We start from the raw sequence: 26,171 nt of genomic DNA on the forward strand, positions 1-26,171 counted from the left end.
CAGAAGAACTTGACGTGGATAGTGAAGAGACGAGACGAGACGAGACGAGACGAAATGATACCCGACCTCATAGGCAGCCACTGCAAAGAAGGAAGCCAAAACTTTGAATATTGTTACAAGATCTTGGTGACAGGTCAAGATGCACGTATTATATACAACAATATCATACACAATATCAGCTACCATAAGACCTCAGTATTACACATCCTCAGCTCCTCTGTTTCCTCCCACGCACCCTTTGAGCTCGACACAGGAGGCAACACCTTCCTATGCCAATTAATTGCAAACCGCCTAGCGGCATTCTCATCATTGAAGTCAATCACCCAGCGATTGTACACTCTATTCATAACATACTGATTCAGCTCTTTGGTCCCATTTTGCTCTTCAATGCCCGCCAGCCCGAACTGGATTGCCGGATCCTCAAACATGGTCCGCTCAGCAAACTTTGTATGATCGGTGGTGCCATATGCACGAGGCTGGACAGATGAGATGGGTTTGTTGGTAGTCTTCAAATTGATGATGTCGCGCACCCGGTGTATTGAGCCCACTGACTCAGTGCGGAGAGGGAGTTGCATGCCGTGTCTCCAGGCATCATCTGTGAAGCTCCTAAAGAGGTCTAACGGCGTAGGCTCATAACCCTCAATGTGCATGAGTACCTTCCAAATGTGTTGGCCATATTCATCAACATTTGGGACGATAGGGTGGTATCCACCTCTTTCGATGAGTGCACGGAGTGCTGGATTATAGGGCTGCATGATTGTAGAGAGGTGGAGCTGATGTTGTGAAGGCGCCAAGTTGTAGGATGATGTAGCCTTGCTGATGTCCTCACCATCTTCGAGGAAGCCTTTTGGTGCTGGAATGGCAGAGAGAATGCTGCTAGGCTGATGGAGTGCGCTGAGTTTATGCAATCGTGCGACGTTATTCTGGTATGCAAGGGAAGCCTCGGGATTGTTGAAGAGCAGGTAGTAGAAAGGCATGCGCTCCAAGCTCAAGGGGTCACGACCGGGTATGACCTTGAAGAACTCTCCTTCCCGCCGCCAGCCTTCGATGTGTTTACCCTTCGGGATCAGGCGCAGAAAATCAGATTCCGTAAGCTCCGTACTACAATATGCAAGTTGAAGGACAGTGATGTTCTCCACCTTCTTATTTTGCAGGAAGGATTCTACAAATCTTGCCCTCTGCTTTGAACTTCCGTTCCTTCGTTCACCCGAAAGCTGCCTTCTTGGAACGTTGAGGGGTATACGTTGATGAGCATCCGGAAGTTCAAGCTTCGGGTACGGATCCTGTTTCTTCTCAACGACTGTGGTAGATGGCGGAGGGCTAGTGGCCTCGGGAAAAAGCTCCTCGAACAACGAGTGTTCTTTCATCTCGTTGTTTAGTGGACTGGATATAGTTGCGTCGTGATCAATACCGGACCGTTCGGCTCGACTGGGTGCTCTCGTTGGTGCAACAGTGTCGATCATCTGCTTGCTTTTCTCTTTATCACTGGCATGCTCTCGCTTCGCGACCTGAGAGGTGCCCTGCTCGACACCCTTACGAGGACGAACAATAGAGGGTTCGTGGCCGGTCGATCGAGCGAACAATATATCCGGAGCTGTTTTCCAAATCTCCCTGTCAACACTCTGGTATCTTCGCCACAACATCGCTAGAGCAAGGGGCGGAGAAAGGGCGTGCTCTTTTCCCCAGGACGGCTTCCTCACAGGGGAAGATAGTATACGGATTTCATGTGATTTTTTCACCACATTGTGCCCGTGAGAGTGATAGGCTGTCCATGCGGCTTTGAGACGGGATAACTGGGGAGTGGGCACAGGCTGGGTGTGCTTCTCGACCACCGGGCTCTCCCGAGATGCCGATGCAATCATAGGGGATTTACAATCTTCTGTAAAAGGCGTGTCCGATGCCTTTCGCAGTGTGGCCTGCAATTTTTTGACCTGCGCTTGCAGCTCTAGGAGTTGCAATTGTGTCGAGCTAAGTTGGGACTCCAGGCTAGGGCGGCTGGTTGACGAAGGCATCGAGGTACCTTTAGATTGTTTGCCTTCGTACCCATCTCGAGCTATTTGGTCATTGCGAGTCTGTGAATGGTCGTCAGGCGTCGGTGAATGGTCGTCAGGCGTCGGTGAATGGTCGTCAGGCGTCGGTGAATGGTCGTCAGGCGTCGGTGAATGGTCGTCAGGCGTCGGTGAATGGTCGTCAGGCGTCGGTGAATGGTCGTCAGGCGTCGGTGAATGGTCGCCAGGTGTCCCTGGAAATGTCGTAGCTCTTGATGGAGCCAGATACCTCAGCGTAGCACTCCACCAGCTGCCCTTCTCTGCTGAAGGAGGCGTAGGCACGGCGCGCTCGTTGCCGTCTGTATGCGCATCCTGCTGTGGCGGAACTGGGGTCGACGTCACTATGTCCAGAGAAGCAGTGTCAGCTGACCATACTACACATTCACAAACACACACACACACTGTCGTTTCCAAGGGGTTCATCTAGCGTACCGTCCTCAGCAGCCTTGCTCTTGTCGGTGCCCGTGGCATTGGGTGGCAAGGGCGAAACTTGCTGGCCCTCTCTCCCCTCCCTGCCTGTGGGCTGTCGTAGGCGGCGTGTCCAGGAAGCACAGCGGATCTGGTGGGCGCTCGCCAGGGGATGACATGGCCGCAGATGTTGAAGAAGGCGCGGCGGTGGCATCAATTGCTGCGCTCCGTACCTACCATCGCAAGCTGTCGCTGTTGCAACTCGGTAACCTCGGTGGTTGGAAAAAGAGAACCTGTGGTCGCACGCTGGCCAAAGTTCAAACACATGCGGGCAACATTTGAATCAACCACAAGCTAAGAGCACGCTTTCGGATTAGCTTATTGTAGGGTCCTGTTCAATGTGTTCACTCGTCAACTGCTAGGCTTTCGGCCGCTGACTCACCAAACCACCACCACCACCAGCAACCAAAAATCCCCTTCCCCTCACCTGCACCGGTAGCCACACAAACAACCCACCAAATATCAACTCAATCCACTTGTCGGAAATCATTCACAAGTGATGAACGCGGCGGCGGCGGCGGAAACAGCATATGCGCTCCGTCCGCTTGAGCGCCCTCCGCCAAGCACACCTAGCGATGCCCTGGAGGGTGCGTTCCGAGTCCACCTTTCGCAAAAAGACTTGAAAAACTTAGGCCTGAGCAGTGGCGACCTTGTACGGTTGAGAACGGCCGACTGTTTCAAAGGCTATGCCGTGGCATGGCTGGCCACTCAGACCAATGCCGGGGGCAAGCCCATAGCCAAAGTGTCTGACTTTCTACGCGCCCACTATCATCTCGAACTGACCGATCGTGTGCTCATCGACAAGGTGGTCGACTCTTTGAAGCCCCTCAGATCAATAGAGGTCGGCTTCTCGCAACCGTCTGATCAACGAGCGAGCTTCTCTTCAGCTGAAGAACTCATCTTCTGGGTCCGGTACGCCCTAGGTAGGGCACAGCCAGCAGACGTTTTCGCTCATCGACGCCACCTAACGACCAAGCAGTGGACCTCGATATCGTTCTCCCGGGCTGCAGTTTCCCTGTGAACCCAAGAGGCTTGAGCCGTCCGCAGAAGGGCAAACTACGCATGATCGTGCACCGCATCGATCCTGCCCCAACAGAGAAGCACCCAATGTACTTTGATCCAGTTCTCACGCAGATATTAGCTTCAGCAGCCATCGGCCCCCGTCGAAATGTGCAGGATCCGAAAAGAGTCTTGCACATAAGTCAGGATGGGATCGGAGGCCTGTCTCCTCAAATCACCGTCATCAACAAGAGTTTATTCTCTCTGACCCATGTTCAATCCACTATGACCGAGAAGCGTCTCCTCGGACCAACTACCTTTTTGCTGCATGGCCCTGAAGGAAACGGAAAGAGCCTTCTGCTGGAAAGGATTGCAGAGGCGCCGTGGCAAGAGGTGTATCGCATCAATGCTGAAACGCATCACAAGAACCAGGCGAGAGCGATCTCAGAGACCTTTCAGGCTGCCCTTGATGACCAACCAAGTCTCATTCTTATGGACAATCTGGACAAGTTCTTGGAGAAAGCAGAGACTCTAGTAACGCGGCTTCAAATCGAATTAGCCAAGCTGGAGGGTACACAGGTGGTGGTTGCTGCAGCTGCTCGCAGCATATATGATATTGATGCCCGTGTTCGCACAACCTCTGCCTTCAAAACGGAACTCGAATTATTCGCACCCAACGTGAAACAAAGAGAAGATATATTTCGCCAAATATTGGGACCAGATTGCGAAGATGCAAATGTCAATTTCCAGAGTTTAGCAGAACGCTCACATGGTTTTGTAGGGCGGGACATCCATAAGTTTTGTAGTCTTGCTAGAAATCGGCGTCTGGATCAGATCTGTTCTTCACTAGAGGAGGACCAGAAAGACACGATTGGCGAGGTGTTGGATCAGTCGGATTTCGTTACACAGGAGGACTTTGATACTGTGATTGATCAAGTGCAGCCGACTGTAATGAAGGATAGCATTCTCGAGGTGCCAAAAGTGAAGTGGTCAGACATTGCTGGCTTGGACCACGTCCGTGCTTTACTCGAAGCCATTACCGTCCGTCCATTCAAAGTATGTGGAAACTTCCTAACCATCATCCTAGCTTGAATCAAGCTAACCTGGCTAGCATCCCGACCTGGACACCAAGTTTGGTGGGCCTTCGTTGCGTAAGGGCGTATTGATGTATGGCCCTCCAGGGTGTGCTAAGACTTTGATCGCCCAGGCGGTTGCAACAGAGACCAATCAGAATTTCCTCGCAGTAAAGGGTTCAGAGCTCATCAAAATGTACGTAGGAGAATCTGAGCGAGCGATTCGCGATGTCTTTCGTCGAGCTCGTGCTGCAAAACCATGCATCATATTTTTCGATGAGATCGATTCAATCGGCAAATCGCGCGAGAAGACTCAAGACAGTGGTTTAAACGTCGTCACCACACTCCTCAACGAAATGGACGGCATCGAAGCACTCAAAGATGTCTTCATAATCGGTGCAACAAACCGGCCTGATATTCTAGACTCAGCACTCATACGCACTGGCCGCTTCGATGCGCATATCCACATTGGCCTCCCGACCGAAGAAGCACGTCGGCAAATCCTCCAGATTCACACCAGGAAACGGCCCCTTGCATCTGATGTGAATCTCGAGGTTATTGCCGCAAGAACCAGGGGCAGTAGTGGCGCCGACATCAGCGGACTTTGCTCAGTCGCCATCGAAATGGCCATGTCTGATTATGAAAAGGATCCATCAAGGGAGCCGCAAATCCATATGCATCACTTTGAGCGGGCCCTGGAGCAGCATGTACCGCATACAGTAAAAGAAGAGGCGGAGCGGTATGAGAACTGGAGACCGGGAAAGTCACTGTCGCAAGATTGAGGGAGTCTTTCTGGATTGAGTTCTGTAGGGCACACGCCGGGGTCTGTGTGAGGCTGCAAAAGAAGACGCAATGCCAGTGGCTTCATCCTGGAACAGCCGTAGTATTGAACAACTGGACCAACAACGGTCGTTTGTTGCTCAACGTCTATGTTGTGTTATGCTTCCTTAAAACCGCAGTTTGGTCCCAAGTTTCACGTGCAAATACCGCATAAACCACATTATGCTGACCTTGAGGCTCGGTTAGATCCGAGACTTCTCAACAATGTTCTCGACCTTGAATCGAACCATCGCTTATACTTGCGATGTCACATATCGACATTTTACAAGTTCTGTTGGTCACCAGAAAGTTTATGCACGTGTATCTCTGGTGCAGAATCTCGAATCTTCATCCCTTAATAGACATGATTAATGTAGTCGTTGATCGTGTACATGCCGGTACCACGTGCACGTCCAACACATGCGCCATTTCCCCTAAGACTGTCGAGTTGGCCAAGTAGCTGTGCTGCCATATACCCACTAAATACACAGTACGTTTTACTGAAGGGACCCCGAAAGAAGATCATGATTGCAGTACTACAGTACTGTCCATGGATGTGTTCATTTACTTAGGCGCTCTTCTGCGTGCTGGTACTGGTGCTGGTGCTGATGATGACCACGTCTTCCTTCCTGTTGTGGTACCATAAATTTCCGCTGTGCTTGTTCCAATCCTTGCGCTTACACAGTACATGCTGTCGTATGTACCGTATGTAGTGTGTGTACATACATACTGTGTACTAGTAGGTATCTAATCCACCTACTCTGCACAAGTATGGATTTTACCCGGTCGCAATCTTGGGCAGTTCCGAAACAACCTGCCTCTGTTGGCCGTTCATCTCCGGGGCCTGCGTGTCAGACTCGGGGATATATAGCGCACTAGAATGAGCCATTACCTACCGGCACCGGTACAGGGCGACTTGCGTTGCAGCGACAGGCGACTGAAGCTGGCATCTTGCAGCATGTAGCCAGAAGTTGGGGCACTACGGGTGTTGTGCTTATTGCTGCGACGTTGAGCTACACGAACGTGTGTGAACTGCTTACCTGTGTACTCCGTTACCGCCGTGCGTCTCGTGCCAATTTGAGGGACGGGCCACTATCATCGTTGGAAGAGGCGCTTGGCGGCGGATGGCGAAATTGCCCACGGCACGCACGCCGGGCACGGCATCAGGCATCATCCTGAAACGAGGGCCTGCACCCATTGCCTACATCACCTACCCTTCAGAAACAGCCGCCCGTTCCCACTGCCCTAACACTATGCTATTCACCGCATTTCCTTGTACCTCGCATGGTTCTCACTGTCGCAATTCGAGCATCTGACCAATCGACCTAGGTGCTGCCGCGTTATGCTGACTTCCCTTGTCCCTGTCTCGGGACGGCTTCCTTACTGCAGTTCGAGTAATTTGTCCCTGACGCCCAGGTCCAGATGGAATGATTGCCGCTGGCATGGAACTAACAAGTGTGGGGATGTGCCGACTGTTTGCTGAGCACAGTCATAGTCCTGTTGGTGCCGTCGTATCGTGATATCTCGCCTGCCTGAGGCTCTTCTGTGTTCTTCCAAATACCTACTTGCAAGTCTGAGACTGCATATTGATCTTTTGCTCATCTGGGCTGTCCTTTCCTTCAGTTTGAATCCCTCATTTTTATGTCACTCTTTTACCAGCATTTCTTACTTGATACCCACTAGCCCACTTGAAACCCACAATGCCTGGGATGCTCACAAGATCGAAATCACTGAGGTTTCTGAAGAGTGGTCGCAAGGACGCCGCCATACAGCAGAATGGACGTTCAATGCAGCCTCTGAAGGCGCCTCAAACGGACTCTGACAAATTGCGGTCGGCCACGCCCAGCTCTGGAGCGGAATCAAGATTAGAGACCCCAGATATGGCAGTCCGGCCGAGTACGTCAGGTGGATCCGAGAACCAGACTACGATGTTCCACAAGAAAACAAACGCTGCCCTGTCAATGGATTATCAGAACCAGACGCCTACCTTCTCGTCATTCCCGTCGTTTCCAAACTCAACAACTACACTCTCAGCCGGTGGAGACATTACAGAAGAGCAGGGTGTCATTGGCATTGCATTAGGATCTCCTACTGTCGGCTCGGATTGGACCTCGACATCTCAGGCTACAGATTCTGATCCAAGCCTCCAGGTCACTGATACCGAGATGACACATTTCCAGCAACCAAATGGCTCTGTGACATCTGTTGGCAACCAGCAAGTACCACCAAAATCGAAGCTCAGCAGATGGAAATCGCTTTTCAGGAAAGCCGGGCCACCGCCACCGACCTCCGAAAAACCGGCATTCTATCAATTGACTCAGACTGCTGTAGCGGCGATTCCACGTGCTGATAGCCATCACGACGAGGAGCTATCGGATGCACAAATCAGGGCCCAGAAGGAGATGGGGATGTTACGCAAAGTGCCACCTCCAACTTATAACCCAGGAATCAGGGCATCTCGACGAGGCGCTCCGGAAGGTTTTATTGCCCCGAGATCGCCTCCTGAAAATCCCTTGACGCGGGAGCGAGCACTCACCCTGGGAAACCCAACCTCCAACTCGCAGACTACAAAGAAAATGCAAAGGGCGTTCACATCACCAATACCACCGTCTCGAGATGTTGCGATTGATGCACCCACCGTGCCGAAGTTGAAGATCTCTGGCAGCAAAAGCAAGTTTGGAGCGCCAGAGTCGGATGCCGGTTCTGACGAGAGATCTCTTCTTGACGTCAGCATCCCTGATGTGACAATGGAGAGGTATAGTATCATGTTCGGAAATGTTCTGCAGTCTAGCCCACCGCGATCATCATCCTTGTTACAACGACGGCAAGCGAATGCCGAGAAGTTGAAGCCGCTGGACAAGCTCTCGGTTCAAGTACGTGACATACGCTCGCTTCTGTATGTGTTTACTGACAGACATGACAGGACGAGCCACAGGAAATCTTCTCTGACTTCAAGCTTCCACGACGAGCCACATCCCCAGCCCCGTCAGGTTCACCACGGTTAATGCTTTTCCCATCAACAACGCCGAACCGAGCCCCATCCCCATTATCAGGAGCAACCAACTCCGGAAAAGTTCTACATCGATCGAGGACAGCACCAGCAAAGTCACCTCTACGCCAGACATTTGCCAAAACTGGGGAGAAGGACGTGAAAATCTCCGATTCCACTACAGGTCTCCTAAAACCCAGCTCGGGATCACCTTATCTTAATTCGGTTTTGACACCCACCTCCGTCCACAGCTTCGAGTCTGACAATGAGTCGATTACCATCGTGGTTGGCCAGACAAATCCCGTCATGTACACTGATTTCCGCGAACCGCAATGGGAAATTTGCTCAAAGCCTAAAGCTATAACAACTGACACCGCGACACCCAGCACCCTTTCTCGCGCAGAATCTCAACGACAACCAAAGCTTACAAAACTAAGCGCTCTGTCCTCCCACCCTTCCTCTGCTCCCCTAGACGTGCCCTCCCCACTCCACCGCCTGCAAAGTCTGACGACCCCTCCATTATCTGCAGACCGCATCAGTGCCAAACGGACAGTGAACGAGGCCCCCTCGCAGAGACAGGATGTGGAAGTAAGATCGGTGGCCACAGTTGGAATTGCCCGTAGCGTATCGGTATCGAAGGCGAATAGTCCACGTACAATGCTAGCTCGTAGCCAGACAGATTTGAAAAGCGCGCAAGGAGAGCGATTAGTGGAAAGACAGGCGCTTACGCCTACGATGGTGGAGGTGCGGAATCGTAAGAGTCAGAGGGTGCAATTGGAGATGGCGACATAGATTTGATGGAGCTGAGTACTCTACATATCTGCTTCATGACGCATGGACCTGGCTTGGGCCTTGGTTGAAATTATTCTTGACGAAGATCAACCTTTCTGCTGGGTTCCTTTTTTTTCCTAGAAACTTCCCTTTGTCCAGGATACTTTCACGAAGCGATCATCTTCGCAATTGAGTTCATGGTTCCAAAATCCGGTTTAGAAGCTTCCAAGTTTCGAGTTCAATTTCATGAACGTTTCCCCTCAGGGTGAAACGAGTTGGGTCACAGGGCTCAGTTGGCATTTATGCCTTAAGGATTTCAAAGTTTGTTAGTTCAGCGAGGTGTCTTTGTTTGATTGGATGACTAGACTTTTTTCTTCCATGTCCCTGGATTGGATACATGCCGTAGACCGGGATTGTATGTTGTGTGGTGTTGTGTTGGAGAAAGCGGGAAGATTCCATAGACAGAGTGAAGAGAGATACAGCTCGGTGCTGGCGCGTTAGCCGTCTGGATCCATTTTGACATTCGAGGTCGGAGTGTAGGAGGATTGGCAACGAGAGTCAGTCAGCCTTGAATTGGTATGCACGGATGAACCAAGATGGCGCTGTAGGTACTCCTTCCCTGTCTGCCCATGTGTCATCACATTTCTTTGTAAGATTGTATCGTGTTGCAGAGACCAGAGAAGGTCAAAGACTCCTGCGGGTGGAAATCACCAATGATGATGCTGCCTATTGCTGAAGCGAGGTGGCGCAAGTAGGGATACCCCACGAACCGACGAACGAACGAACAAACAAACAAACGACAAACTCTGCGGCCTAACGCGTGTATCTAGTTAGTGTTGCTTGTTTAGACATTGTGGCTACATGTGAACTGAACGGAATCCCGCTAACCCTTGTAGCTAACCCCCACCTCTTGCTGCATGCTCACGCGGCATGCTTGCCGCCTGCATTTGGTACCGAAGGAATTCCAATCTGCGGCAGTCTTCTCTCATTTTCTCAACTCCTACCTACTCCAAGACCATTTCGTAACCGGGGACTGTGGGCTCGGTACGGTAGGGTTCTCTCTACGAGTCCAACTCTACCTAGCCCAGGGGACCAGGTTAGATATCTGAGCCCGTCCAGAGACAACGATCCGTCTTGATCAAGAGAACATCAACGCTTCGGGACTGAATCTCCATCGCGAATTCAGATGTAGTCGTGATTGCGCACATGCCCTACTCAAGGATGACTGGCCACATCATTGCCGTCTCATATTCGGGGGCGGGGTGGCCGGCTTCCTCCACCTATGCAGTGCACATAGCCCAATCTAGCTCACCGCCACAGCTTCTTATCATTGGCGAAGATGCAGTCCAAGAATCTGTAGCCATGCACCTCGGTCAAGCAAGACTGTGGCCTGCTGAGTGCTATGTCGAGGCTTAGTCCAGTGTACAGTGCGGTTGCACACGATCTGACTAGGAATAAGGGAGTGAGGCTGAGCACAAACTACTTACATGGACTTCTCTTCCGTCGTCCAGCGAGCGACCTTGTTTCTTCGACCTGGCCGTACGGTTACCGCCAACAGCATTTTTGTAAGACTTCTCTGCGGCTGCCTGTACCGCTATTCATACCCATGGTCCAGCAGGCCAACGTATCGTCTGACAGGCACTGCCCCGCTCATTACATCAACTGCGTTGCCTAAGAATCAAGGGCACTTCGCAACATAGGTACTCTGTTCAACAAATCTACCGGAAAATATCAACCTGTCTAGAAAAATTCACGACAAAAACCGAGGTGAGCTTCCTCTCCGCTCGGTACTATACGCCGTAGGGTAGTCCCCTTCCTCTTGAAAAGGTCGATCACCCTGGGCCGCTTAACAGTGGCTTACATCCCAGCGCAATCGGTGATTCGGCCTTGTAGAGTGTTCTGATCGACACTCAAGATAAGCTGGCTGCAGAATGTCTGGTGTAGAGGTATGCCATATCCCTCCCCACATCAGGTCCGATAACATTACCACTGGCGCACGATCCATGAAGACGTGCGAGGCCACCTGACGCATCTCGAGTCGTGACTTTGCTGACGGTTTTGACGGGTGCAATATGTAGGTCGTCGCCGCTGTCGCTGCAGTTATATCTGCCTTTCATGGCGGTGCCGAGTTGCTCAGTTTGGTTAAGAAGAAACGCCGTGCAAGGAAAGTACGCGACCAGGAGCGGCAAGAGTTTGAGGAAAGTCAGCTTGAAAATTCGCTCGTCACAGCGGAACAAAAAATTGGCCTGCGGTATGCGCAGGACCAGAGAGAGCTGGGAGACCACATGCGCATTGGCGACGGCAAGTCCTGCAACGTCCTCAATACTCCACTCCTCACCACTAACATGCTCGGCACACAGTCGTCGCACGAGATCGCCTGGTTTACATCGCCTTGATTATGCAAGCTGAAATTATTAAAAGCCTACAGCTAGCGGCGACGTACGTGAGCTAACTGACTATGACGGAAGCTTTACATCCTAACACTCTTGCTAGTCACGACAACGCAATACTGAACTTGCGAATCCTTCACCAGACTTCGATTGCGAACCGCAAGGAAACCTTTGTAACGTTGGACGAGTTGAAGCAACGCATATTGATCACAAGACCCTTGGCGAGGCAGATCGGAGGGTCATACGACGGAATCACGAACTGTAACCTTTCTTTACAGACAATACAACCTAACAACCTTATACCAACAACTGCAATTCCTGACGAGTATATCCCAAGAGCTATCACCATGCCATCGCGAAGCGATTCGAGGCAACAAAAGCATGGCTTGAGCGAATACCTTCATGGAAACCGCAACAGAGATACACATACATTAGCGCCTGCCCAACCCCAGTCATCTGCACACGCGGCTAATATCAACTTCAGTGCTGCTCTGGAAGAACTGGTCAGATCAAGAGGTTCAGAGGATCGCACGGACATTATGAGGGACATTGATCACATTATCGGCTCCTATAAAGGTCTCGACATGAACAGCGACCCGAGTGCCTCTTGGAGTCGCAACCAGTACAACAATGAATACCTTGAGAGGCGGGATACGCTCATGATTCTCCATGATAGCGACTTGTGCCGACCAGACTTGAATCAAGGAAATGTTTCAGGAACAAAGGCCTTGCAATCGTTTGGTGACTACCAGATAGGAAACAGGCAAGCGTTTCCATACGCCCAGAACATTTTTGATGCACGATATGGGCAACAAATCTTCGACCAGCACTATAACAACCCACAACATGCAGGACGAGTCCCGACAACATCGCAACAATCCCACCTGCAGCAGTCTCGAGGGTCAGCTTCTTCAGCCGCCAGCTCTGCCAACTCAGATCCAGTACTTCGTCACAACTCGGGCTCATCACAAGGCTCAAGTATGCATCCTGTCTCTATTACATTCAAAGCATCTCCTCCTGCTGATCAAGTTTGCTTCCCACCGTCTTCTTTATCGCCAAGTGAGCCATTCGAACAAACCACTGAGGGTCTTCACGACCCTTACTCGTCATCCCCACTCTACGCGCCATCAGAGGACCTCACTCCACCTATTGTACCAGTGTTGCCGTGGCACGCTTCAGATCAACCCACTGCAGTATTTCAGACCCCGCCTAGTAACGATTCCCCAAGCGACCCAGTAAGCATATCCCAAGGTGACGCAATGCTACCTGTTCATAAGCCATGGCCCGGTAGTCAAAGAGATGTATCTCCGTTTTCACATGACGGTCCATCGCCGCAATACAGAAACATCATCCACGAACAAGGTTCAAACGAGCAGACCGTCAGATCGCAGTACGAAATACCACAAGCAACACATGAGGGCTCTGATGTCCATAGCGGCCGCCGTGGCCAGTCTATAACACTATCCGGCTTCGAAGCAGTGGAAGCAGCTACATCAGCCCTCTCCGGAAGAGCCGTGATAGACGACATACGACACCTCAGTACAGCCCTTTCTATTGCCTCCACCAATAGCAGCCGCTCAGGATCAATAGGCATACTTCCCGGTGCACGGATCCGCTCCTCCATCCGTACCGATACCATCCAAAGCCCCCCTACCGGCAAAGAACACATGATGAACGGAAGACCATGTAAAGATAACAATTATTGGGGCTTCTGCAAAGGCGCCTGGGCGATCCGCGAAAATGTCTCTAAAGGCCTCTCCATCCGGACGCTACCCTCGGGCTACTACAATAGCAAGCAAATGTGGCAATGCACTGCCTGTAATTTCCAAGGCGATATATTCTCTGTCCCGCACCCAGTTAAGAAGAACAAGAGCATTGAAATCGTCGATCCGAGGATACACCTCTCCATGGCGGGAATCCGGTATCGCTGGATCTTCCTCGCGAAGAGCCATGTGAAGAAGAAACCGCCTGCTGCAGTGGATACCATCTCAAATAGTAAGACTGGTACTAGTGACTGCAACTATGGCTGTGTGATTTGCTCAGCCGAAGGCAATGTCACGGGTGTGTATGGCGGCGCTGAAACGCTCATGAATCATATTGCGCTCACGCATGTAGCCGACATGACGGAGAAGACGAGGAGGAAGGTGAATTGTGTTTTAGGAAGGGTCGCAGGTGTAGGTGAGGAGTGGGACATAAATGTGCCAATCTTTGAAGACGTAGAGGAATTAGTAATATAACTATATAGTGATTAGGTAGAGAGAGTGCTAGAAGAAGTGAGAATCTTTTTAGACGGGCACTAAGGGTAAGAAATAGACACCTAAAGCAAAATTTACCTTACAATTGCAAAAAGGAGCTTATAAGCTTAATCTCTATCTCCTTCTACTTACCTAATCTAAATAAGTGTAAAAGGCTTAGGCTTATACCCAAGCCTAGGCCTAACATAGGATAGACAGAGTCTAACACTACTACTAAGCAAACACGCTACACACCTATAAAAAGGCGTAGAGGGCTTACCTCTCCTTTAAGATACTAAATACTATTATTAACACTTATTATATTCTCTCTTAAGGCTAGTCTATAATATTTTAGTATCTTCTTCTAAATATACTATAATAGTAATAGAGATAAATATGCTAGATATTTAGAATAATTAGGTATAACCTAATATAATAGAAAGGCTAATATAGTAGGTCTATAGATTAATAGAATAATAGGCTTAAGACTCTACTATAATAGCTATACTATATTAGTAGAATAAGGAAATACGTAATTAGATTTTATCCTAACCCTCCTCTAAGCCTGCTAGGTTTAATAATCTACAACCTCTACCCCCCTCTACCTTATATTATAAACCCTTCCTAGTTAGCTTACTATATAATAGTACTAAGGTAAACTTTTCCTCCTAGTAAATAACTATAGAGTTTAAACTACGTGTAGATAAGGTCTTTATTAGGGATAAGGAGGTAAGGTTTATATATATTTAGTCCTAGTTATTACCTATAGTCTAGCGTGCTATAGTATAATACTTTAAGGATAGTATATATAAGTATTAGGATATAAGCAGGTTCCTTAACTACCTAGTATTCTATTATAGTAACTATTATAGGTAGGAGTACGCCTAAGTTATATTAGAATACTTATATTAGGGCTAAAATTAGCCTTTTATAAAGTTTTTTATAAATTTTATATAGCTTCTTATATAGTTAGGTAGTTTATACTAGGATAATAAATAAAAGCTTTTATAACTTTAGTAATCTCTTAATAGCTATATACGCTTAGTTTCCCTTAATAAGGAAGTCTATAGAATAAACTATAATATAGCTATAGAGGAATATAAAAAAATTATAGTAGATATTAAAATAGCCTCTCTAGAACTAGGCTTTCTTTAGGCTAGTAAGTCTAAGGAACCCTAGTAGAAGTCTACCTTAGATTAGGATAGTAATATAAATATAGTAGAAGTAGTAGCCTTATTAAGTACACCTACTAAACTACTAATATTATATCCTAACTAGATCCTATAGGAGCTATTTAATATATAGAAACTAGCAAAGGTCTATACCTAGTATAGATAGGGTAGTTATTTTATATATGTATATCCTAATACCCTATTACTATAACTAGTAGGTGTTAAGATAGTTGTAGTATTAGTAAGTGGCCCTAATTTAGGAAACTAGCTACCCCTAACCTTAGGCTAAGTTAGGGGTATAAGGAGGATACTATAATAGAGGAATTATTAATAGTAGAGGCTATTAAGTATCCCTTAGATATTAAGGTAGGGTTAAATAATCCCCCCTTCTTTATTCCCCTTCTCCTAGGTAGAGTAGAGAACGTGCAAGCAATAGTTAATTTAGGGTGCTAGTGTTTTAGTGTAGTTAAGGAAAAGTTAGTAAGATAGATTAGTAGGAACTTTATTAATATTCCCCTATAACCCTTATAATATACCTAGGGAATTGCTAAGGGTACAAGAATTACATAGTTAGTAGCATTAGACTATAATTTAGATAGTTAGTGGTCTTAGCTTTTAGCTTATATAGTACCTAGTCTTTCCTATTAACTAATACTAGGTAGATTATAGCTATATAGAGAGGGCGTTATTATAGATATTCTATAAGGCAAATTAATAATTAGGAAGGTAGGAAATATAGTAGTATAAGAGAGTAGGAGACGCCTATATCCTACCTATATCTCTATTATCTTAGGTTTAGTTATAGTAAGGTTACTAAATTAAGAATCCTAATAGGAAGATATATAGGTATAAATTTTTATAATAAATATACTAGATATTTTATAGGTAATATATAACTTACGCCTAATAAAATATCTAGGAAGTATTAATAAGGGAAGTCCTATTAATACACACACTATCTATATTACTAGTAATATAGTTCCCTATAAACCTAAGTATAAAACTAGAAAGATAAAGTTACTACTAGAACTATAAGAGTTTAAGGACCTGTTTAATAAAGAGTTAGCAAGTAGTCTACTACCTTATTAAGATAGTATAGATTACTATATTTAGTTAATAACTCTCCTAGATAGAACCTAGCCTAACCCCCTATAGGGTCCCCTATACCCTATATTACGTAATTAATTACTAGAACTAAGAATATAACTTACTAGATTAATAGACAAGGGCTAGATCTAAGCAAGTTCTTCTATAGCTAGAGCTCTAGTATTGCTAGTAAAGAAGCTATTAGGTAGTTAGCGCCTTTATATAGATTACTAGATACTTAATAGTATAATAACCTTAGACTAATACCTACTACTACTTATTAAGGAAACTTTGCACACACTATCTAGTGTAAATTAGTTTATAAAAGTAAATATTTGCGCTACCTTTTATAAAATTAGAATAGTAGAAGGTTATAAGTCCTTAATAGCTTTCTATGTTATAGACTGGCCTTAAGGGAAGAATGCAATGAGCGTTAATAATAGTATTTAGTATCTTAAAGGAGAGATAAGCCCTCTACGCCTTTTTATAGGTGTCTAGTGTGTTCGCTTAGTAGTGGTGTTAGACTTGGTCTGTCTTGTGTTAGACCTAGGCTTAGGCATAAGCCTAAGTCCTTTACATACCCCTAACCTTCCCCTATAAACTATCGTAAAATTATCTTTTTAGGGGTCTAGGGTTATATCTTTGTCCTCTACAATCTATATTAGGCTTTATTACTATATTTTTTAGTTTTATTGTTATATCTTTATATTCCTTCCTAATTTGTAACAGGCCTATATATTAAGTAGTACGCGCGCGTGGCGTCTATGTGCTTATTTTAGCACCCTACTATAAAAGTTCTAATATAGCTATCCTACCCTACTATAAATTTCCTAAACTTACTTTGTTATATAATAGATTTTCCCTACTAATTAGCCCCTTCTCTAATCTTTTTCTATTAATCCTGCCTATCTAGTCCCTATTATATCTTTGTCTACAGCTACTAGTGCTAGTAGTAAGGATCTACTATAAGGCAGTTAGACCCCACGCTAGGCCTACTAAGACAAGGTGCGTACTTCTAATATTCTCCCTATATTTCCTGCACTAACTTTTTATTTAGCACATATCTCCCTAAACCTAGTTACTTAGTAGCTTTATTATTTCTAGTAACTTAGATAATAAGGAATATAATAGTAGCTTTGTAAAGCCACTTCCCTATAATTAGTATATTAACTAGCTTTATCTCTTTAGCAAGTATAACTATTAGGAGGGTAGTAGTAAGTTCCCCTTAATTTTTATTTTCTTTGTAGCAAGTTCTAACTATGTCTAGGGCACTTATACAAGTCCTACTGTTATAGCCACAAGACTTATACTTAGTTAGAAGCTATCCTTGCTAATAATCCTAACGTTTGCTAAGCCCTCTGTAACTAGCTTTAGTTTTATTATAGTTACTAGGAGGATTACCTTTATATTATAAAGAAGGGGACCCTTAGTACTTTTATAGGGAAACCTACTAAAGGCACCTATTACTAGTTTATGCTATAGTTTTACTAGCTTTACTATTATTTTAAGGATCTTATATTAAGGGCTTAAACTAATAATACTATTACTCTACTTGCCCCTACTACTTACTCGCGCGCCTATAATTAGTATTAGCTTAGTGCTGTTATTCTATCTACTACTAGTGCTCTAGTATTTCCTCTTTAGTCTGCTATTACGCCTTTGCGTAGTGGTTATAGTAATAATAATATTATATAGCTCGCTACTGCTACTAGTATTACCTTCTAGCGTATTAACTAGCGTATAAACAAGACCTAGGCCTAAACTAACCTTTATATTAACTAGCTTAAGAGCGCTGCTAAGCGCACTACCTAAGGTATTAAGACTCTTATTATTAGTATTATTTTTGCCTTGTTCCCTTTATATCTATTCTAATATTTATTTTCTTTAGGCCTAGGGTGCTACGCGCTAGTAAGCTATTAAAGCACTACCCTCCTCCTAACGCTACTACTACTACTACTTATACTTGTTAACTAAGTTGTCCCCTACCTATAACGCGCGTAAGCGCTACTACTATTACTAAGAGACGTAGAGGCGTTAGAATAATATAAATAATAGTTTAGGGGGGGCTAAGGGGGGGTTAGTTATAGATAGTAATAGTATAGATACTACTACCTAATTATTAGCTATATTATAAAACTTTAGTAGTAGGGCACTTACTTAGAGTGTTATAAGGATAATTAAAAGATTTCTCCTATACCTTTCTACTTCTTAATTATAATAAAGGTCTAAGTTGTTATTCTAGTTTCCTTTTGCCCTTACTTCCTAGTTTTTATACGTATTAGGCTATTATTATACGTGGCATCCCTATACTATTCCTTAAACCTATCTAGAGCCTTAGTATCCTGCACTACCTCTAGCAGGTGCTATGTTAGATTAATATACCCCTTCTATTTTACTAGGACTTAATGCTTCCCTTTTCCTCTTGCATTCTTTGCACAAAGGATCTCTTCTACTTCCTATTTATCTAGTGTTGCATCTTTATTTTCTAGAGTAACTGTTAGACCTAGTTATAAGTCCTAAAGCTTCTAGCTTAGTAGCAGGTTGTTAGTAGCTCTCTCTAGTAGATCTATATATATAGTCTTATACAAGCTCCCTAGTAAGTCTAATACTACTATAAGTAGAGTAGGAACTTCTATTACTTTATACTTTACCTATAGCTAGTTAAACTTTTTACTTAGTTAGTTTATCTTTATATTACGTATTGTAAACTAAACTATATTACCTTTTAGGAACTTTTTAGCTAGGCGTTAGGACTAGTTTATTACTTCCTATTATTATTACTATTAGAATATAATAGTAGCTTGCGCTAGCTCTACACCCCTCTATAGGTGTAACAAGAACGCTACAGCCTCCTTATAAGGATTCTTAGGCTTTACTAGTAGTAATATTAACTTTAATAGCGTGTCTACAGTATACCTATTTAAAAGTAGATTTAGGCTAATACTAGTTATACTAGAGTCCCTATTATTAAGTGCAAGTTAGTAGGCTAGTAGGTAGTTAGGCTAGTTAGTCTGCTTAAAGCATACTATTATACGTAGCACTACCTGCACTTCTTAGTTTGCCTGCTCTGTCCTACTGTCTATCTAAGGGTGATATATAGTAGACAGTAACTAGTTTATCTTTATTATCTAGTATAATATTATCTAGAAGGATCCTAACTAGTCTAAACCTTAGTTAGTAATAATAGAGGATAGGAAGCCCTAGAACTACTACTAGTTATCCTAGAAGATCCTTGCACAATAATTAGCTGCTATAGAGACTATTGCTTTAAGCTAAACATATTTAGATAATCTATTAGTAATAACTAATAGGGACTAGGGTTTACTATTATCTTTTATAGGTAGGTTAACTATAAAATCTATAGATATTTAGGACTAGTATTATAACGCGACTAGTATAGGTTATAATAGACCCTATTAGCGCTTCTAGGAGATATAAGTACTATAATAATAGCAGTTTTAAATATACTACATAATGTCTCCTAATATTCTATCCTAATAATAGTTGCGGCGCAGTATTTAAAATATTGTGTTCTTTCCTAGATATCCTACTAAACCTAATTTATGTGCTTGCTATATAATAGTAGTTATAAGGGGTTCCTATATTAGCAACTAAATAACACCCCTCTAGAGCAAAGTGCCGTGTGCGCTAATTATATAGTCCCTAATCTATTGCTTTGTGTTAGCTAAAACTAGGAAAGACCTAGCGCCTTTCTAAACTATATTAAGACGTACTTAGTATATCTTATCTTCTAGTACTACTTTGTCCTATAGTGTCTACATGTGCAGGTTAGTAAAGAGGCTAGCGCCCTTTAGTAACTTAGACGCCTCCTCTGCTTCTAACACTATAACCTAAATTAATTTAGGGCGTATTACTAACTATAGTGTTACTTTAGAGGAGTTTAAATCTTATAGTTATCTACTTAAGGTATTAGGTTGTCCTATAAGATAGCTAGGCCTGTACTGTAGGATATACTAATATTTTAAAAGTTTCTCTACCTAGCAGCACTATTACTTACTTAAGCTTTAAAGGCTAGTAAAGTACTCTAAGTTTTTATAGTCTATAAATATTATAAATAGCTTATAAATACTCTATAACTCTACTAACTAACTTTTAAGATACTCTATAATAGCAAGTAATTCCTTGTTGTGTATAGTGTAGTTTTGTCTCTCTAGCGTTAGTGCTATAGAGTAGTAAGTAACTAGGCGCTAGACGCCCCTAACTTTTTGCAACAAGCAACCCCTAAGAGCATATCCTAAATAGTCTACTTCTAATAATATTTCTCTAGCTAGGTCCTATTATATTAATACTAGTCCTAATATAAACGCCTTTTTTAGCGCATTAAATATACTTTGTTCCTCCTCTCCTTATTAGAATAGGGTGTTCTTCCTAGTTAGTTAGTTTAAAGGTGCTACTACTTTAGAAAACTTTGCGATAAAATTATAGTAGAAGTTAGCAAAACCTAGAAAACTCTTTACCTCTCTTATATTCCTAGGGGATTCCTATTCCTGTACTACCCTAAGCTTTTTAGGGTTAGGTCTAAGTAATTTGCCTGCCTTAATAATATAGCCTAGGTAGCGTACCTCCTTAATACTAAAAGCACATTTCTCTAAGTCTAGGTGTAGTCCTGCTTCTTTTAATAGCGTAAGTACACGCTTTACTTTTTCTATATAGTTAAACTAGTCTCCTCCTAAATAAATTAAGATATTGTTAAGGTAGGCTATTATATATAATCCTAGTAACTCTGCAAGCGCAGTATTAATATATTATTAGAAAGTAGATAGCGCACTACTAAGACTAAATAGATATACTAACTATTTATATAACCTAAACTAGGTGTAGAAAGTAGTTAAGGACTTATAACCTTCTACTATTCTAACTTTATAAAAGGTAGCGTAAATATCTACTTTTATAAACTAATTTACGCTAGATAGTATACGCAAAGTTTCCTTAATAAGTAGTAGTAGGTATTAGTCTAAGGTTGTTATACTATTAAGTATCTAGTAGTCTACACACAGACGCTAACTGCCTAATAGCTTCTTTACTAGTAACACTAGAGCTCTAGCTATAGAAGAGCTTGCTTAGATCTAGCCCTTATCTATTAATCTAGTAAGTTGTATTCTTAGTTCTAGCAATTAATTACGCAATATAGGGTACAGGGGACCCTATAAGGGGTTAGGCTAGGTTCTATCTAGGAGAGTTATTAACTAAACATAGTAATCTATACTACCTTAATAAGGCAGCAAACTACTTGCTAACTCTTTGTTAAACAGGTCCTTAAACTCTTGTAGTTCTAGTAGTAACTTTATCTTTCTAGTTTTATGCTTAGGCTTGTAGGGAACTGTGTTACTAGAAATATAGGAGGTGTGTATATTAATAGGACTTCCCTTATTAATACTTCCTAGATATTTTATTAGGCGCAAGTTATATATTACCTGTAATATATCTAGTATATTTATTATAAAAATTTATACCTATATATCTTCTTATTAGGGTTCTTAATTTAGTAACCCTACTATAACTAAACCTAAGATAATAGAGATACAGGTAAGATATAGACGTCTCCTGCTTTCTTATACTACTATATTTCCTGCCTTCCTAATTATTAATTTACCTTATAGAATATCTATAACAACGCCCTCTCTATAAAGCTATGGTCTACCTAGTATTAGTTAATAGGAAAGGCTAGGTACTATATAAGCTAAAAGCTAAGACTGCTAACTATCTAAATTATAGTCTAATACTACTAACTGTGAAATTCTTGTACCCTTAGCAATTCCCTAGGCATGTTGCAAGGGTCGCGGGGGAATATTAATAAAGTTCCTACTAATCTATCTTGCTAACTTTTCCTTAACTACACTAAAACACTAGCACCCTAAATTAACTATCGCTTGCACGTTCTCTACTCTACCTAGGAGGAGGGGAATAAAGAAGGGAGGATTATTTAACCTAGCCTTAATATCTAGGGGACACTTAATAGCCTCTACTATTAATAATTCCTCTATTACAGTGTCCTCCTTATACCCCTAACTTAGCCTAAGGTTAGGGGCAGCTAGTTTCCTAAATTAGTGCTGCTTACTAATACTATAACTATCTTAACACCTACTAGTTATAGTAATAGGGTATTAGGGCATACACGCACAAAATAACCGCCCTATCTACACTAGGTGTAGACCCTCGCTAGTTTCTATACATTAAATAGGTCCTATAGGATCTAGTTAGGACGTAATGTTAGCAGTTTAGTAGGTACACTTAATAAGGCTACTACTTCTACTATATTTATATCGCTGTCCTAATCTAAGTTAGACTTCTACTAGGGTTCCTTAGACTTACTAGCCTAAAGGAAGCCTAGTTCTAGAGAGGCTATTTTAATATCTACTACAATTATCTTATATTCCTCTATAGCTATGTTGTAGTTTGTCCTAGAGACTCCCCTATTAAGGGAAACTAAGCGCATGCAACTATTAAGAGATTACTAAAGTTATAAAAGCTTCTATTTATTATCCTAGTATAAACCTCCTAACTATATAAGGAGCTGCATAAAATTTACAAAGAACTCTATAAAAGGCTAATTTTAGCCCTAATATAAGTGTTCTAACACGACTTAGGCGCGCTCCTACCCGTAATAGTTACTATAATAGAACGCTAGGTAGTTAAGAAACCTGCTTATATCCTAACGCTTGCGTGCACTATCCTTAAAGTATAGTGCTATAGCGCGCTAGACTATAGGCAATAACTAGGACTAAATATATATAAACCTTGCCTCCTTATCCCTAATAAAGACCTTGTCTGCACGCAGTTTAAACTCTATAGTTATTTACTAGGAGGAGAAGTTTGCCTTAGTGCTATTATATAGCAAACTAACTAGGAAAGGTTTATAGCATAAGGCAGGAGAGGGTAGAGGTAGCATGTTATTAAACCTAGCGGGCTTAGAGGAGGGTTAGGATAGAATCTAATTGCGTATTTCCTTATTCTATTAACGTAGTATAGCTATTATAGTAGAGTCTTAAGCCTGTTATTCTATTAATCTATAGACCTGTTGCATTAGCCTTTCTACTATATTAGGTTGCACCTAGTTATTCTAAATATCTAGCGCGTCTATCTCTTATTACACTACGGTACAAAACCGGTTTACAGTAGCCATATTTATCTAAAGTAGACTAAGAAGTGGTTTAGGTAGAAGAAGTAAACCTAAATAGGGTTTATTATACCATGTATTCCACAAAAGTAAACTACTTTTATTTCTACTTCTATTAATCTACTAGTATTACGTAGTACTGTAATAACTAGTTTCCTACTAACTGTCTAAGTATTTTACCCCTCCTTTCTTTAATCTTCTTCACCACCTCCATCACCACCACCACCTCCACCACCTCTATTATCACCACCTCCACCACCTCCACTACCTCCACCACCTCTATCACTACCTCTATCACCACCTCCACCACCTCCACCACCTCCACCACCTCCACCACCTCCACCACCTCTATCACTACCTCTATCACCACCTCCACCACCTCTACCACCACCTCTATCACTACCACCACCTCTATCACTACCACCACCTCTATCACTACCACCACCTCTATCACTACCACCACCTCTATCACTACCACCACCTCTATCACTACCACCACCTCTATCACTACCACCACCTCTATCACTACCACCACCTCTATCACTACCACCACCTCTATCACTACCACCACCTCTATTACTACCACCACCTCCACCACCTCTATTATCACCACCTCCACCACCTCTATTATCACCACCTCCACCACCTCCACTACCTCTACTACCTCTACCACCACCTCTATCACCACTACCTCTATTATCACCACCTCTATTATTACCACCTCCTATTATCACCACCTCCTATTAGTAAAAATATCATGACTTATTATTATGTTATATGTGCGTATAGCGTGAATCTAATCTTTTCTACCCCTTTTAGTCTTAGTTAGGTATTATAGCGTATAATAGAAATAAAACTACTTTTTATACTTAATTTAAACCCCTACTATAAAAGTAAACCACCACTTTAATAAAAGTAAACCACCACTTTAATAAAAGTAAACCACCACTTTAAACCTATTTACGGGTATACACGAGGTCAGTTTACACCTATATAGTAAACCCCTAGCGTACCATTCTACAGTAAACAATTTTTTACCGTAGTGTTACTGTTATAGTATGTTTAGAAGAAGATACTAAAATGTTATAGACTAGCCTTAAGGGAAGAATACAATAAGCGTTAATAATAGTATTTAGTATCTTAAAGGAGAGATAAGCCCTCTACGCCTTTTTATGGGTGTCTAGTGTGTTCGCTTAGTAGTGGTGTTAGACTTGGTCTGTCTTGTGTTAGACCTAGGCTTAGGCATAAGCCTAAGTCCTTTACATTCTACACCTAGTTTAGGCTATATAAATAGTTAGTATATCTATTTAGTCTTAGTAGTATACTATCTACTTTCTAATAATATATTAATACTACGCTTATAGTGAACTAATAGGGAGTGCAACCTATTTAAACAAGGGGAAGTAGGAGGGGCAAGGTTTAATAGTAGTGATCCTATAGCAGAGGAAATAGGTTTAATGCAGAAACATAGGTAAAAAGATAATATTGTAGAGTTTAAGTAAAGTCTACTAAAGTTATTCTTATCCTATCCTCTAATCCTTTATACCTTTATACTATTTAATTTGCCTAACTTTTTAGGCTAAGCCTTATTTTTCTCTTATATATCCTATACTATAGCACAAACCTCCCCCTCCTTTAAGCTTAGCCCTATTAAGCTTAGCCCTTACTCTCCTTCTCTAGGTTAGCAACCCTAGTCCCTAGCTTGTCGAGCTTTAGGTAAGGGGGTAGGAGTATCCAGGGTCTCTAATCTTGAACCTAAACTTAACAAGATAGTTCTCCTCTACGCCCTTACTAGGCTTCCTAGATAGCCTAGCCCTAGGCGCCTAGATCCCTCTGCCTTTTATTCCTCTTTAATAGCTCCTAGATGCTTTTTAACTATATCTAGAGTCTCTAATTGCTTAATCTATCTATTATACCTCTACTACTTTCCTACCTTAGTAGGCTATACCCCCTTTATACTAAAATAGGATTAGTCTAGTACCCTAGCCTCCTTATCTTTACTAAATATAAGCTTCTTATTCTTAACGTAGATAGCCTAATTCTTCTTTAACTCCTTTACTATCTTAACCTAACTCTTCCTAATCTATACTTCTATCCTTTCTCTATTTAAATCTCCTATTAGGTACTTCTAGATCTCTACCTTTACTAATAGGTTATCCTATTAAACCTAATATATAATTATCTTTAAGACCTAGGTAGGATAGGTAGCCTAGATATCTCTAGGAAATTGCTATTAGACTCTACTATATTTAACTAGGTGCCCTAATAGAGTCTTTAGGGCTATACTTATCTATAGGTAGGCTAGTGTAATCTCTATATATATCCCTATCTCTAGCACCTCTATTATTATTATATTATCCTATACTTTTATATACTATAGTAGAACTATACGCTATATTTAAGTAGTAGGTCTAGTAGATCTATATAGTATTACTAGGCTTATAATCCTTACCTATCCTTTTTAATAGATTTCCTTCTCCTATCTTACTATAGGGCACTTCTCCCTTAGCTCTTTAGGCTAGTACACCCTATCTTCCTATACCTAGATATAGGCCCTCTTGTTCCTCCTTAACCCCCTATCTATCTAATTTACCTAATTCTTCTATACTTCTTTAAATCTAATTAGGAGCTTAGTATAGTTATCTTAGTCCTTATTATTAAAAGAAACTAAGCCTTAGATTATCTTAAGCCCTTGTCCTAACTACGCTGCCTTAGAAAGGTTTACGTCCACGTAACAAAAGAATATCTAGTCTCCTGCCTAGGCGTACTTAGTATAGTATAGGTATAAGATTAGGTTTATAGTTTCCTAGATTATAGTATATTAGAGCTAGTATCCTATATCCTCTTACACTAGCTATTAAATAATAAAGTAGTATATAGTCCTACACTACCCTAAATTAGCTACCTACTTTATCTCCCTTAAGTGCTATTTATATATCTTAAAGTACTTATCTACTATCCTTACTAGTTCTAGGTCTTTATAG

General features: G+C 42.9%; 4 protein-coding genes across 4 annotated transcripts; 3 read left to right on the plus strand and 1 right to left on the minus strand.

Moving 5' to 3' along the window:
* Positions 1–96: 96 nt before the first annotated feature.
* Positions 97–2,857, minus strand: IAQ61_003024 (uncharacterized protein). Its single transcript, XM_066095799.1, has 2 exons — positions 2,451–2,857; positions 97–2,389 (listed from the first exon to the last, which is right to left on the minus strand). The coding sequence occupies exons 1-2, from the start codon at positions 2,668–2,670 to the stop codon at positions 180–182; spliced, it is 2,430 nt and encodes an 809-aa protein (XP_065954635.1). The 5' UTR covers positions 2,671–2,857; the 3' UTR covers positions 97–179.
* IAQ61_003025 (uncharacterized protein) lies at positions 2,858–6,458 on the plus strand. Its single transcript, XM_003843172.2, has 4 exons — positions 2,858–3,439; positions 3,496–4,571; positions 4,627–6,242; positions 6,304–6,458. Exons 1-3 carry the CDS (start codon positions 3,016–3,018, stop codon positions 5,368–5,370), a joined length of 2,244 nt encoding a protein of 747 aa, XP_003843220.1. The 5' UTR covers positions 2,858–3,015; the 3' UTR covers positions 5,371–6,242; positions 6,304–6,458.
* A 649-nt stretch (positions 6,459–7,107) lies between these two features.
* IAQ61_003026 (uncharacterized protein) lies at positions 7,108–9,188 on the plus strand (the record flags this gene model as incomplete). Its single annotated transcript, XM_003843170.2, has 2 exons — positions 7,108–8,280; positions 8,331–9,188. The coding sequence occupies 2 exons, from the start codon at positions 7,108–7,110 to the stop codon at positions 9,186–9,188; spliced, it is 2,031 nt and encodes a 676-aa protein (XP_003843218.2).
* Positions 9,189–10,582: 1,394 nt separating this feature from the next.
* Positions 10,583–13,902, plus strand: IAQ61_003027 (uncharacterized protein). The gene is made up of 5 exons (XM_066095800.1): positions 10,583–10,934; positions 11,036–11,113; positions 11,246–11,468; positions 11,528–11,606; positions 11,661–13,902. Exons 2-5 carry the CDS (start codon positions 11,099–11,101, stop codon positions 13,792–13,794), a joined length of 2,451 nt encoding a protein of 816 aa, XP_065954636.1. The 5' UTR covers positions 10,583–10,934; positions 11,036–11,098; the 3' UTR covers positions 13,795–13,902.
* Positions 13,903–26,171: the final 12,269 nt, after the last annotated feature.

This window comes from Plenodomus lingam (assembly GCF_022343315.1).
Source record: "Plenodomus lingam strain CAN1 chromosome Unknown contig_14, whole genome shotgun sequence".
NCBI lineage: Eukaryota > Fungi > Ascomycota > Dothideomycetes > Pleosporales > Leptosphaeriaceae > Plenodomus > Plenodomus lingam.